Here is a 14,147-nt window from a genome sequence, read left to right as displayed (position 1 = left end):
ATAAATATTTAAAGTACAAACAGCTACCATGTTCAAAGACATTCTTAGACTTGTGGATTTCTTTTGAGCATTGAGTGTTCAGGTTTAAGTCTTTTATAATAAAACCCAAAACCTATAGCCTATCATCATATCATAGAAGACTCTTATAGGTAATCACAAGAGTTTGATCACAATAAAGTAGAAAAACTATATATAATTTGAGCTAGGCCGGATTTATGGTTCAGATAAATATTCTAGAGTTTATAGTATCACTTTGCTTTGAAACTTTTTTTAATGGATTACTAAATGAGCTACTTTTGAAGACAATAGAAAAAATATACATATATGTGTTTTTTTGTTTTTTCAAGGTAGGGTCTCACTCTAGTCCAGGCTGACCTGGAAGTCACTTAGGGTGGCCTCAAACTCACGGCAATCCACCCACCTCTGCCTCCCAAGTGCTGAGATTAAAGGCGTGCATCACCATGCCCAGCTCGCAGAAATATATTTTTTAATATTTAACTTATTTATTTGCAGTCAGAGAGATAGATAGATAGAGAAAGAGAAAGAGAGAGTAACAGTGAGCACATGGTTGAGAGAGAGCGTGTAAGAGTGAGGACATGGTTGTGCCAGGACCTCTAGCCATTGCAAACAGACCAAATGCATGTGTTACTTTGTGCATCTAGCTTTACATAGGTACTGAGGAATCGAACTTGGGTTGTTAGGCTTTGCAGACAAGTACCTTAACTGCTAAACCATCTCTCTAGCCCCAAATACAAGTTTTAGTGGCATCCTACCACCTCAGTTGTAAGTATTAAATATGTCCTTCACCAGAAGTTCTAACTAATGAATGCTGTGGTCGAGGCTGGTATGCTGATAAGTCTGTTACCTAAACATAACTTGTTTTTAAACATTTCATACCAGCACTACTTTTCAAAAGTGTCATGATAAAGCTTTCATGTTGTTCCTCTGAATACTGATATTTTTCTTTTTGACCAATTTTCAGTAAAAAGCCCCTAAAGAAATAAAAAAGAAAATGATTTTTAACTTCACATCGTTAGGATTGAGATTAAGGTTTGATATAAGAGAAGCCTTTGAGGGTGATAATTTCCTAAACTCTGGTACTGGATACGAAGAGGAAGAATTGTTATAACCAGGTCAAAGCACTTTTTCTTTCTGGGTCACAACTGGAAACATAGAAATAGCTTCACTTTACAAAACCCTTTTTGCATGCTGTGATATTCATTGTAAACTTTCTTTTCCTTTTTTTTTTTCTTTTGGTTTTTGAGGTAGGGGTCTTACTCTAGCTCAGAGTAAACTTCCTTTTCATATGGTATGTTAATCTGCCTGTTTCCTACATGCTGTAACTTGCCATATACATTTGAGAGGCAGGGCTTTGCAGCTTGGTGCTAAGGCTTCTTCATATTTCATAGCTCCGATTGGCGCTGTGTTCTAAGAGCCTCATTGACAGAAAATGGTGTAAAGAAACCCTTGACATCTGTATTTCTTTGTTTCTCAAAAGAAACTATTCAATGGATTATTCCTAGTGAAGGAAAAGTGATAGTAGGGCAGGTAACCCATGGTAAAATACATGTATTTTATTTCACATTTCCACTTGTATATTCTTAATTGACATTTTTGGGCAGGGTTAGCCATGCTGAAGAAAGACAAATCTAAGGAAGGATGAGCAATACTTAATTCCCAGAAATTATATGTTTTGAAAGCAATGTTAACCAGTGAATTGGATTAATTAGTTCCAGTTTATTGTATGTAAGGATGCTTCTAAACACTTTCCAATTTCCTTGAAGCACATGCAGTTTTCCAAGACTAGCTTTGCATTTAGGCCACTTTGATGATGAGCATTTTGAAAACTCTTTCAGGATTTATAAATGCCCACATGAATAATGTTTATCGAATAGATTTTAGTGCCTTTAAAGACGTTGTGGAGAGCTTTCTCACACATTAAGCACATTAAAAAACTTAGCAGAAAAAAATTTAAAAGAAACTTCTCAGAAGTGTATCTTGGGAATATTAATGGAGATTATGATTCAATAGCTTTGCAATGTCCAGTCAGAAAAATCTTGACTCTCAATGGCTCTATAGAGTGACACAGCATATGTGTTAGTTCTGTGTGGCCTGAAGAAGACAAATACTTCAAAATGCTGTTGATCAGATTAAGTAATGCTTAAAAAAGTAATTGGACTGTGTTTGGTATCCTTACTGGTATATTGTTTTATATTAAGATATATCTTGGTTCTCTGTCAGTGAATTACTTTGTAACCTTCATTCTACCAACTGTGTAAGTATACTGATATCCTAAACAGCCTGGCTCCCAGAGGTACTTGGTCAAATATTATAAAGAAAGTGTGCCCTCTTCAAAGCTACTCAGCTGCTCTGCTTAGCTAGATATCACTTCTGGGGTTTTAATATACCATTCACCTCATTCTTTCTTAGCTGGATATAGTAAGGCACTTCTAAGGTTCAAGTATAAAACTCTCTTCATTTCTTTATTAGGATAAATATTAAGAATGGGAGGTAAGGCCTGGAAAGATTGCTTAGTGGTTAAGTTACTTGCCTGTAAAACCTAAGGACCCAGGCTCTATTCCCCAGTACCCATGTGAAACCAGATATACAATGGTGCCTGTGTCTGGAGTTTGTTTGCAGTGGCTAGAGACCCTGACCTACCTATTCTCTCTCTTCTGTCTCTCTCTCAAATAAATAAATGAAATGTAAAAAAAAAAAAAAAAAAAATTAGAGTAAGGAAATAAATCTTGTACCAATGAGAACATTTATATATCTGAAAACTAAATCTTAAATATAAAATTAGCATTCTTTCTGAAATGGATATTATTGTTAAAGACTGATTATTAGAAGGGAAATTTAACATACTTTAAAATATAAATAGTAAAAATTAGGGCTATCTGTTAGGTCTAATAGCTTAAGGCTAGTAGATGATTGTGTATGTCATGTCTTAAAGCAGACTCTTAACCAAATACCTGAATAAGTAAGATCAAGATTTCAATTTAACTTCAGGAATTTGAAAAATGACTGGAAGAACTTGCTTCAGGTAAAAATTTGAAGATAAGCATCAGGAAGCTTATTTATTTATTTATTTATTTATCTGATGACAGTTCCTGGGAAAAGCAGTATGTGAAATGATGCAGAAAATTCATCTAGACAGTTGGGACTGGCATTATCCTGAGAGCAGGGAAGAGTGCATGGATGGAACTTTCTGTGATGCTTGCTGCCTTGTCTTATTTGTCAGTCATACTATTTTACTTTTGTGGGAGTACAGAAATATCTTTACAATGTGAAGGTATTTTAAGATCATTTTTCATTAGTTTTAAATAAAACTTTGACTTGTTTCAAATAAGTGATGTAGAAACTTGTGGGCAAAATTATCTGAGCACAATTCAAGGGTCTGATCTAATCATATAATTATGTGGGATTTTAGAAAGATTTTGTTCTCAGCGTTAACCTCTCAATATTTACTTGGTTGTGTGAACCAGTTTAATTAAATGGACTCAAAACCAAGAACAGATCACCTTTGCCATTTTTTCCCTTAATGTCATATTGTACTTAGATCACTTCTTTGCTGTGTTTATAACCAATGAATCAAAAATGTCAGTTGGCATTTGTCACTGTTTACTCCTATGGGATCATTTTATTCACACAACTACCATACTAATTCATCCCCACATTATAACACATACCTGTCCAGTTCATTTCCATGGCTACTAATTGGCCTTCCATTCTCTACTGGTGTCTTTTCTGGAAGTCCTTAAAATTTTAACTGATATGGCTTTCCTTTGCTTGTGCATTTGCATGTGTGTGCCTACCTATAGGTGTGCACATATGTGTGGATCTAAATGAACATTTAGAAGCCAAAGGTCAGTGTGGGTGTCTCTCAATTTTTCTTCACCTTACCTTTTTCCAGATATTTGTTATTTATTTATTTATTTGTTTGTTTGTTTGTTTATTTATTTCAGAGAGACAGAGATTATCAGCTCATCAGGGCTTCTTGCCACTGCAAATGAACTCCAGATGCATATGCCACTGGAGAATCAAACTGTCCAAACTGGAGCCCTCAGGCTTGCAAGCAAACACCACTGAGCCAGGTCCCCAGCCCATTCACTTTTTTCTTTCCTCTTTTTGAGACAGGGTCTCTTACTGAACTTGGGGTTCACCAATTTGGCTAGACAGCTAGTCAGTAAACCTCTGGGATCCCATGGCCTCTATCCCTGCACTGAGGTCACAGGTGTATATCACCTCAACAACATTGATGTGGGGATTCCACATTAGGTCCTCATACTTAACCATCTTCTCTGCCTTCCAGATTTCTTTTATTATTATTATTTTTATTTAAGAACCTTTAAAATTACCCTCCCTCTCAAGACATTTATCCATTTATATTTGAAACTTAAATGGGGCAATAGCTTATAAACTTATCCCTGTTACTTTGTCATGTTCTTTACCCACGATATTTTCCTTCTTGAATGCACTTAGGGGCTTGCAGATCTGCTTGTTTCTTGTTATTCTGAACGCTTTCCCATTTGGATTCATCACAGCATGTTCTCTCTTCAAGGTCACTTCAGGCTCTCACTTCCTAGCTGCTGTCTCTATTCCCAGCCCTTCCAGAGAATCTATTATGATTTATACATGATTTTCATTTATAAAGTTTTCAAGTTTTTCTGCTTCTTATATTTTGGATCTGTTTGATATGTAAGAGAAAACAAAACAATTACATAGACTCTGGTTTTAATAATTATGAGTCACTTTTAAGGTACTGAACAACTGTTATGAAATGTCAAGGTCAAGGGTTGCTGCCTATTTTATACTATAACTTGGACCCCCCCACCCAACTCATAATAATGTATTGTTTTCATTCTTTCTTTCTTTCTTTTTTTTTTTTTTTTTTTTTTTTTTTTGGTGTCTGAGGTAGGGGTCTCACTCTGGCCCAGGTTAACCTGGAATTCACTATGTAGTCTCAGGGTGACTTCGAACTCACTGCAGTCCTCCTACCTCTGCCTTGTGAGTTGCTGGGATTAAAGGCATGTGCCACCATGCCCGGCTTGTTTTCATCAGTTTTCTTATAGTAAAGTGCAATACAAAAATTATGAGAAAATTCAGTTAAGATAGCTGTCTTTCATTGAGCACTGGAATTATGATAACCTGTTTTATGTATATTGTTTAAATACACTTGTGCGGAGGATACTGCTGTGTACTTTCTAGAGAAAGAGTCAAAAGAAATTAAACAATTTGACTAAGGTCAAACAGCTCATGATTTATAGGAGGAAATTCAAAGCCATTTTCTCTGAGTCATACATAGGCTTCCAAGTTTTGTACAGTTTGGATACATTCTGCTATTTTTAATTCTAACAATTGAGGCATTTTGATAATCAGATCAGCTGGTTGCTGATTTGTTCTATGGTGAAACAAAGAATTCGGTTTTCGTGTTTCATTTGGTACCAGGCTTATCTTTTTTCCTTCCCTCCTTCCCTGCTGCCATCCATCCATGTGTCCAGTTTTTTTTTTTTTTCTCAGTGTCTCACTATGTATGTAGCCTGAGCTGTCTGTGAGCTCACTGTCTTAACTAGGTGTGTGCCTTCAGTCTGGGCCCATTTGTTGCTTTTGGGGGGGTGGGTGTTTGTGTACAGGGTTAAGTGTGATGTGTCATGTATAGAATAAGTGTGGTATATGATATATGTTTGCTGTAGGCATATTGTGTGTGCAGGTACATGAACCCTATGTGTGCACCTGCTGAGGAGAAAAGAACTTGTGCCCTCCTCTGTCAGCTGGTCATCCAGGTATTTTCTTGAGACAGAGCTTCTTCCTTATTTATTCAGTGTCTCCACCTGCCTCAGCAGGAATGGAGTTACAGATGTCTATGGCCATGCCCAGCTTTATGTGGGTGCTGGGAATCAAACTCAGATGGTTTCATGGCCTTCATGCTTAAGGGACACACTCTTACCTACTGAGCCATCTCCCCAAACACCATTTATTCCCTTTCTGTAGAATGGTGTTTGCATCTAACTGAAAGCACCACGGTTAACTTTACTTTAACTTATTTGGTTTTATCAATCCACATTTGTAATTTTTCTTTAATGTGGAAAGCTTTGTATTTATGACTTTAATTTCAGGTAGGAAAGGACTGTAGGGCTTTATAATTTAATAAACAATTTTCATATTGTCATCTGATTCTCAATCTCTTAGCAGAGTTTTCTAAGAGTAGAGATATGATGAAGACAAGGAAACTAATTACCTTTAAATTCCTCTCTATTTAAACAATTTAATTGTGTGTAGTGAAATGATTTTTAAGAATAAGATGACTGTTTTAAATTAAATCACTTGATTTTAAGATAGGAAAATACTGAGTTAGACCAAAAGGAAGCACTCCTTTTAAACTCTGAGCCATCTCACCAGCCCCCTAATAGGAAGCACTGCTTTTAATTCACATGTATCCACACATTTTTTAAAGATTGGAATAAAATACTTTTTGTGCATTTGAAGTGGTATAAAAATGGAATGGCAGACTGGTACATGAAACATATTGATGGCATGATGATAATTTAAGTAGCATGACTTTGCCTCACTTAAATTAGGATGGACAGAGCTATAAATGGACTTTATCTTTTGGCCTATAGTCTACTGAATGAGACTGAAATACCTCTGCAATAATGAAGGAAGTTAAGTTTCTCCTGTAAAGCTTTTGGTTGGTGTTATTTTTAAATTTCACTTATATTTTTAATAGAGTAAGTAAAATTACAAAAGCTTCCTAAGATTAAAAGCATAATTATTTATATATTAAACAGTTTTTTTCAAAATTTTACTGCCATTAGGAAGAAGGTTTAAAAGACTTGAATTCCATTGTCTTGTAAGAAGTAAGAAATATTTATTGATTCCCAAATGGAGCTCTAAAAAAAAAAAAACAACAAAAAAAAACCTTTCCTCTTTTAGAAAGTTGTGAATGACCCAGCGAGAGCTCTAGTAAGCTTTACTGAACCAAACTGCTAATAGTTATTTAATGTTATTCGTCAGTGTGAAAGAATCTCTGTAGATTTTCCTTTTAATCTCTTTGAATTGCAGGCTCATAAACCTCTCTGATGAGTCCTGCCAGTGTTTTCTTAGATCCTACTGTTGAGACAATGGAACCACAGAATTCTTTCACCTCTTGTTGTCAGACAAATCCAATAGAATGCAAGGTCAGAAGGGCCTATACTTCTAAAGATTGAAAGATTCTTTTTCAAGCAACCACATAAAATTATTTGGTTTTATCATTATATTCCTCAGTAACTTCTCTCCATTAGGCACTATTTTCACTATGTAAAAGTTAATTTGGAAGTTTTTGTCCTATACACAGGGTGTGAACGGAATTCCTAGGTATCTTAGAAAAAAATTGAATCAATGTACTTCTAAAGAGTGAAATCACATAGTGTCTTTGGATTGAGATATAGCACACCAAATGTCAAGCCAAGTTTTCTCTAGGTGGTTGCTTGTTGGTTTGTTCTTTGTAGGTTTTGTTAGTTTCCTTTATTTCTTTTTTTCAATGTTATTTGAATACTTATTACTATTCTGTAGCAAAGACTCTATTATTTAAAAGCTTGGATCTGGTCCTTAAATCAAAGTCAGTTTGCTTTCTTAACATTTTAGTAGTATATACCTATTAAAATCTTTCATTTCAATAAGTAAAAATATTATAATATGTAATTCTACAAAGGAAAATTAACTTCTGCTTTAAAGAGCCAAACCTGATTAGCACCTAATTATCAAAGCTAATTATAGGGTTCCTGTGAGTTACTTTAGTGGATGGGGAAGAATTAGGTTTTTTAATTATAACCACAATGGTGGACAAGCAGAGATCATTGTTTAAAGAGAAAGAAAGAAAAAACACATTGATTTGTTTGTGCTCCTTCCTTGTAATTGCAGTGGGGGTTGTGGTGGTGGGGCGGAATTTGCTGTTGCCCTATCCTTGGACACCTGCCTCTTAACAAAGGATCTTGGTTACCCCCCACAGCCCACATTTAGATTCACCTTTTTCTTGTGTGTACTGGATCTGCTCATTATACAGTTCTCCAGGGATCCAATTTCCCCGACTTAATCACCTGCAGCCTTTTTCAGAAGTTGTTAGATTATTGTCCTTTCACACGTTCATTCCTTCTTTTCTAGTTTTTCAGATGTAGTTCTCAGAATCTCAAACATACTGCTTTGAAACTTTCTGTTGAAGTGTAATATACATATGGGAAAGTGCAGGAACCTAAGCATGCAGCTTGTTAGATTTTCACAGTGAGCACACCCATTTAACCAGGTGGCCCCTTATGACTTCAGGAAGTACTCACTCCTCTGCCCCAACACTATAGGGAAGTCTGACCTGTCATATACTACGTGTTCCCTTTTAAAACAGGACACTCCACAGAAAGTTTGTATTAATATACAGGTATTGAATAATCAAGGTTCACATACAGATGTTTAGATAGCTACAGAATGAGAATATATTCTTTTTAATTTTGTCCACTGGCAAGGTGCTAACAATTTTGTGTCTTGTTTTCTCTTTCATCATGAGATAGTCTATGCTAATCTTTTTAAAAACTATTTTTATTTATTTATTTATTTATTTGAGAGCGACAGACACAGACAGAAAGAGAGATAGAGGGAGAGAGAGAGAATGGGCGCGCCAGGGCTTCCAGCCTCTGCAAACGAACTCCAGACGCGTGCGCCCCATTGTGCATCTGGCTAATGTGGGACCTGGGGAACCGAACCTCGAACCGGGGTCCTTAGGCTTCACAGGCAAGCGCTTAACCACTAAGCCATCTCTTCAGCCCTTAAAAACTATTTTTATTTGTTAATTTGTAAGCAGAGAAGAGCGATAGAGAGAATGGGCATGGCAGGGCTTCCAGACATTGCACACAATCTCCAGATGCATGTGTCACTTTGCATCTATCTGGCTTTACATGGGTATTGGTATATCGAACTCAGGTTGTTAGGCTTTACAGGCAAATGCTTTGATGGCAAAGCCATCTCTCCAGCTTTAGGCCAAGATTTTAACCTAGTATAGTGCTACTTTAGGTTCCTGTGCATAGGGATAAAGAGGAAGGGATCGTGAAATGTGAGCGAACAAATAGAAGAGTGCATATGAAATAATAACTAGATGAGAACAATAATGCTTTTCAATAGAGGTAGAATAGAAAGTTGATTTGCTTGGCAGTTACATTTACAAGATATTTCTTATTATTTTTAGACAAAAATAGCATAGTGGACACACACACACACACAGCTAATCAATAATAGATGTTCCATATGGGTTACAGTGAGAAAGTTCATTTTCCTTGCCTGCTTTGCTGTAATTGATTTCAGAAAACACAGATATAAGACACTCTGGTCAGGGGCTGTAAATAAATAGCACCTGCAATATTCCTCTTAGTGGAATGATTTAAGTATTAGTTACCCCACTCAAAGTTTAATTTCTCAGTTCTGGCATATCACATTGGTCCTTGTGAGCAAAAAGTTAAAACATAATTTTGTGCCCCCCATCCCTGGTCATGCCTATAATCTTAACATTCAGAAAGCAGTCAGGAGGAGGACAGCCCTGAATTCAAAGTCAGCCTGAACTAACACATACCTACAGTAAGTTCAAGCCTCGCTTGTGCTACATGTCTCTTAGTAATGTCTCAAAGCTAAACACAAGATCCCGAACACAGAAGTATACTTTGAATAGAATGTGGAAAGTAAAATTGTTTTTGTCAGAAATTATATAGCATACTGAAATTCTACTGATAAAAGGTATGGTAGATGTGGAGGAGCCATCTCAACCACGAGACAAAATCTTTGTCTTTGGATTATAGGGACAATATAATAGACTGTTAGTACCCAGTAAATATGACATTATATAATATTTGACATACCTTAATAGAAAACTATAGTGGGTTCAAAATATTGTATAATCTTTTCATCTGTTTTAAAAAGTGTGTAACTCATGAATAAATTTTGAACAGGCAGTTATTGAATATAATTAAATTTCAGTCATTTACACAACAGAACAAAGGAAAGCATTTTCAGCATGAACAAGAGACTAGTGAGATAGTGAAAGAAGATTTCAGTGGAGTGGGCTCTGGGTTTTAGGGTTCTTTTCCTTTATAAAGCATTAAATTTTGAAATAGCCCTACAAGCCTACAGGAAACATACTGTGCCTTTAAAAACATAGACAAGGACTTCTCATGTATAATTGCTTTGTTTGCCCAACGTACACTTGTTTTAAGCAAGAGCTCATGCTTCTACTACTGTCTACTCATGTTCTTATTATATTTAGATGGATGCAAGATTCTCTTGATTCTTCTCTTTAGGGGTGAAATTTGGCCCAGAAAGTCACAAGGGAGTGTCAGCAGAACAGTGTGCTGTATGATTGTTGCAGTATCAACTTTTAGCCTGATCTCATTTGATTTGAAGAATATCCTTTAGTCTGCTTGAGCTGTCATTACAGAACACCAGATGGGGTGTGGCTTAAACAAAATGTATTTCTCACAGTTCTGTAGGTTGAGAAGTTCAAGATGAAGTTGTTAACCGGTTCTCCTGATGAGAACCAAGTAGGCTGCAGACATCCTACTTGATGTGTCCTCACATGGTCTTTCCTGGTATCCCTCTCTCTTCCTCTGTGCTGCCAGTGAAAGTAGTAGGGTTGAGTAAAGACTGTGCTCAAGTGCTTTCTCAGGTTATTCATAAAGTACCAACATTGTCTTGTTTTATATTTTACAGAAGATGAGCTAAGAAATATTGGACCAGTAGATGCACAAGTGTATCTGGAAGAAATGTCTTGGAATGAAGGTTGGATTTTTACATATTTTTGCCTTATGTATGCTGAAGAGAAATAGAAGACATTGTTTCTAAGAAAAATAATGAGGATATTTGGAATTCTTAAGAAATAATAGCTCTCAGCTCTTAGTGGTGGCTGATTCCTATAGCTGTAGCACTTAGGTGGCTGAGATAGAAGGATCATTGCCATGAGTTCGAGGTCAGCCTGGACTAGAGTGACGCCTTAACTCAAAAAACAAAACAGACAATTGAAAAAAGAAATAGCTTTGCTTTGTGTGTGCTTTTGTTTAGTTCTCGATTTTATTTATTAATATCCTAAATAACTCATTTATAATTAGTTTTATTCTAATTAGGTATATAAATTATTCTTTTTCATTTGTTTTTACTACTTTGGTTTTTGCCTTACTACCTGCAGAAAAAGGTCAAAGATGACTTTTTTCTATCAGAATTTTTGTCTTTATATGGCATTCTAAGTTGTCAGGACAGGTCTTCTGCTACGTCCACGGCAACCTCACCTGTGTAGCAAGCAGAAATGCTTCTGCACTGGAAGAGAGCTGAGGACAGAGGGCCAGCACTCCTCGGAGGGATGCCCCCGGTGACCCCTTGGCAGTCAGTTACTGTAAAGGTTCCTGCTGCCCATGAAGTCACGACGACCTAATTGCTGGCGCCAATGCTGTTTCTTTCCTGCTTTCTTCTAGCTGTTTGTCTAAGAACAGCTAATTCAACACTTATTAATAATCATGCACGCAATCAGAGTACAAGAAACAATCTAAGCATTGAATGTGCCCCTCCTATGATTAGGGCAATGGAGAGAATGTATAACTCTACTAGGAATAAAAAATTAACTCTAGAACAGTTTTTAGATGATGTAAAGTAAAAACAGCTTATGATGTTTGAGAACGATACTGAGCCTGAGAATATGAAAGTAGAAATGTTGATCGGTAGTGTTCATAAGAAACATGACAGTTCTGCAGAAAAGGAGTTACAAAACTTAGGCATTCCCACCAGGAAACTTCCTGGGGGATATGTTCAGTACTTGATCAAGGGCAGATGGTGGACTCCTAGAGCTGGAATCTACTTAGTTCCACTCCCCTATGAGGGAGGATATGATAAATTCGGTAATAGATGGGTGAATTATAAAGAAAAAAGGAGACTATGGCATTCTCTTCCATTTATGGGAACGCTTAAGAAGGAAGTGTAAGCCTTGGTGTTTATACAGTCCTTGGGGTATAAGAAATAAGTAACCTGTTATTCACCTTACACCTAGTTTCTGTTTGTATAATGTTGTGGTCAATGATACAAGGCGTCCTTCTTAAAAAATGGGTACAGTTCCTGCCTGATCAACATTACATGTATGCTTACAATAGAACAATACTCAAGATTGTTTAGATTAATGATTTCTGAGATCACTTGTTGGCTTGCTAAGTTTCCCTGTTCAATCTGTATAAAATCTTCATGAAACCTTCAGTAAATTGCAGCAGCATATTCTACCTACAGTGTGTCTGTCTGTCATTTCCTCGCCGAATCCCGAGTTCTCCTTGAGCCTTCGCCCTTGTTCTCCCTCGGTCCTGATCTCCCCGAGAGTCAGTCCGCAGCAGTCTTCTAGCAACATACTCCTGTACTTAGGAAGGCTTGCTATATTCTTTTTTTTTTGGCAGACCTTATCCCAGGCTGGCTTTGAATTTACTGTGTAGCTGAGAATGACGAACTTCTGATGTTCATACCTCTACCTCCTAAGTGATAGGTTTATAGGTGTGAGCCACAATGTGTGGTATATAAGGTGCTGTAGATCAAACCAGGCCTCCTGTGTGCTAAGCAAGCATTCTACCAAATGTGCTACCTTCCCAGCCCTCCTCTTAACTTTTTGATTGTTTCATAGGAGGAAAAGAAAAATCAGCCACTCTCCTTGTCCTCCAGTGAAGCCATGTCTTTTTTCCCTTTTCTATTCTTAGATTATTAAATTTCTGTTAACCAACTTAATTTCTACATTTTCTGATGTTCTCTGAATTGCTCACAAGTGAGGATTGCATGCCTCACCATGCCTGGTTTAAGATTGTATTTTAAATTTAAAAGATAGTGGGCTAGAAATACAGCTCAGTGGTTAAAGGCACTTGCCTCCAAGCTTGACAGCCCTAGAGTGTGAAATAGGTGCATTCTGTGCTTTTTTTTTTTTTTTAGCATATCTGGAATTATGGAGAGATTAAAAATAACTGTTCCCCTTACTATCGTCTGTGGTCATTTTGTTGTTCTTCATACATTGTATCTGAAATATTGAATTCTATGAAAATTCTGCCTTAAGTCTGTGGCAATGACAATATAAGAAAAAATTTCAACAAGATGTGAATTTTTAGTGAACATTAACATTTGAAATTATCAAAGATAACACTACATAAGTAGCCCACTGTGTCCTCTATGACATTTATGAAGCACATGTCAACTCCAATTTTTTTTTGTGCTCACTGAAGTGGTTTAAAAAAATGAGCTAAGTGAGGTGTTGTGGTTTGATCCCTTAATCATAGCACTGAGGACACTAAGGCAGGGGGACTACTGAGAGTTTGAGGCAAGTCTGGCTACACAGTGAGACCTTATCTCAAAAAAAAAAAAGGTTGTAGATATTTGTTTCAAAAAACTTTAGACAATTTAATAATAAAAAATTTAGCATTGGAGAGGTGCCTTAGTGGTTAAAGAACTTGCCTGCAAAGCCAAAGGACCCAGGTTCAAGGTAAGCCAGATACACAAAGTGGCACATGGGTCTGGAGTTCATATGCAGTGGCTGAAGGCCCTGGTGTGCCCATATTCTCTTTCTCTACCTACCTCTCTTCTCTCTCTCTCACTTAAATAAATAAATAAATAAATAAATAAATAAATAAATAAATAAATAAATAAATAATTTAAAAACCTAAAAAAAACAATAAATTTATTTTAAGAACACATTCTAATCTCATACATGTATGTTGGCTTAGACAGTAAAATGCATCTTTGTATTCAAGATGAAATATTTGTTTGTAGAGAAGAAGCAACATTAAAGAATAAACAGTGATTAAACGTGCATAGATGCATAGTCTCCTTTCTTATTGAAAAGCACATAAAGATAGCTTTGCTGCTAGTTTTTCCAAGACAGAATTTGATATACAACAAGCACAAGATAGTTCAATCTCAAGCTACCTTATTCTCCCGTTGTATGTAATGAGATCTCAATGTTAGTCAATGTTGAAAATCAATTGAAGGTGTTTGATGGTAGGAAACCATAGTCTACAGAAACTTCTTTATCTATAATAAGAAAGTATGATATTACAAAATAGATACTATGATCTGGTAAATAATTTCCCAGAGGTAATAAACAGAACCCCAGAAGGATTAAAGTCTTA

At 36.3% G+C, this 14,147-nt stretch overlaps 1 protein-coding gene across 2 annotated transcripts in view; it reads left to right on the top strand.

The window, feature by feature from the left end:
* Dnajc24 (DnaJ heat shock protein family (Hsp40) member C24) overlaps positions 1–14,147 on the top strand; it is a 47,162-nt gene that overhangs the window by 31,621 nt on the left and 1,394 nt on the right. For both annotated transcript variants that reach the window (XM_045156214.1, XM_004660716.3), the window contains exon 4: positions 10,723–10,791. In XM_045156214.1, the coding sequence (XP_045012149.1) occupies positions 10,723–10,791 (69 nt within the window). The remainder of the gene's footprint in view (positions 1–10,722; positions 10,792–14,147) is intronic.

Source organism: Jaculus jaculus, chromosome 8 (genome assembly GCF_020740685.1).
Source record: "Jaculus jaculus isolate mJacJac1 chromosome 8, mJacJac1.mat.Y.cur, whole genome shotgun sequence".
Lineage (NCBI taxonomy): Eukaryota > Metazoa > Chordata > Mammalia > Rodentia > Dipodidae > Jaculus > Jaculus jaculus.
Note: the sequence above shows the minus strand (reverse complement) of the source record. Positions and strands in the feature narration are given on the sequence as shown.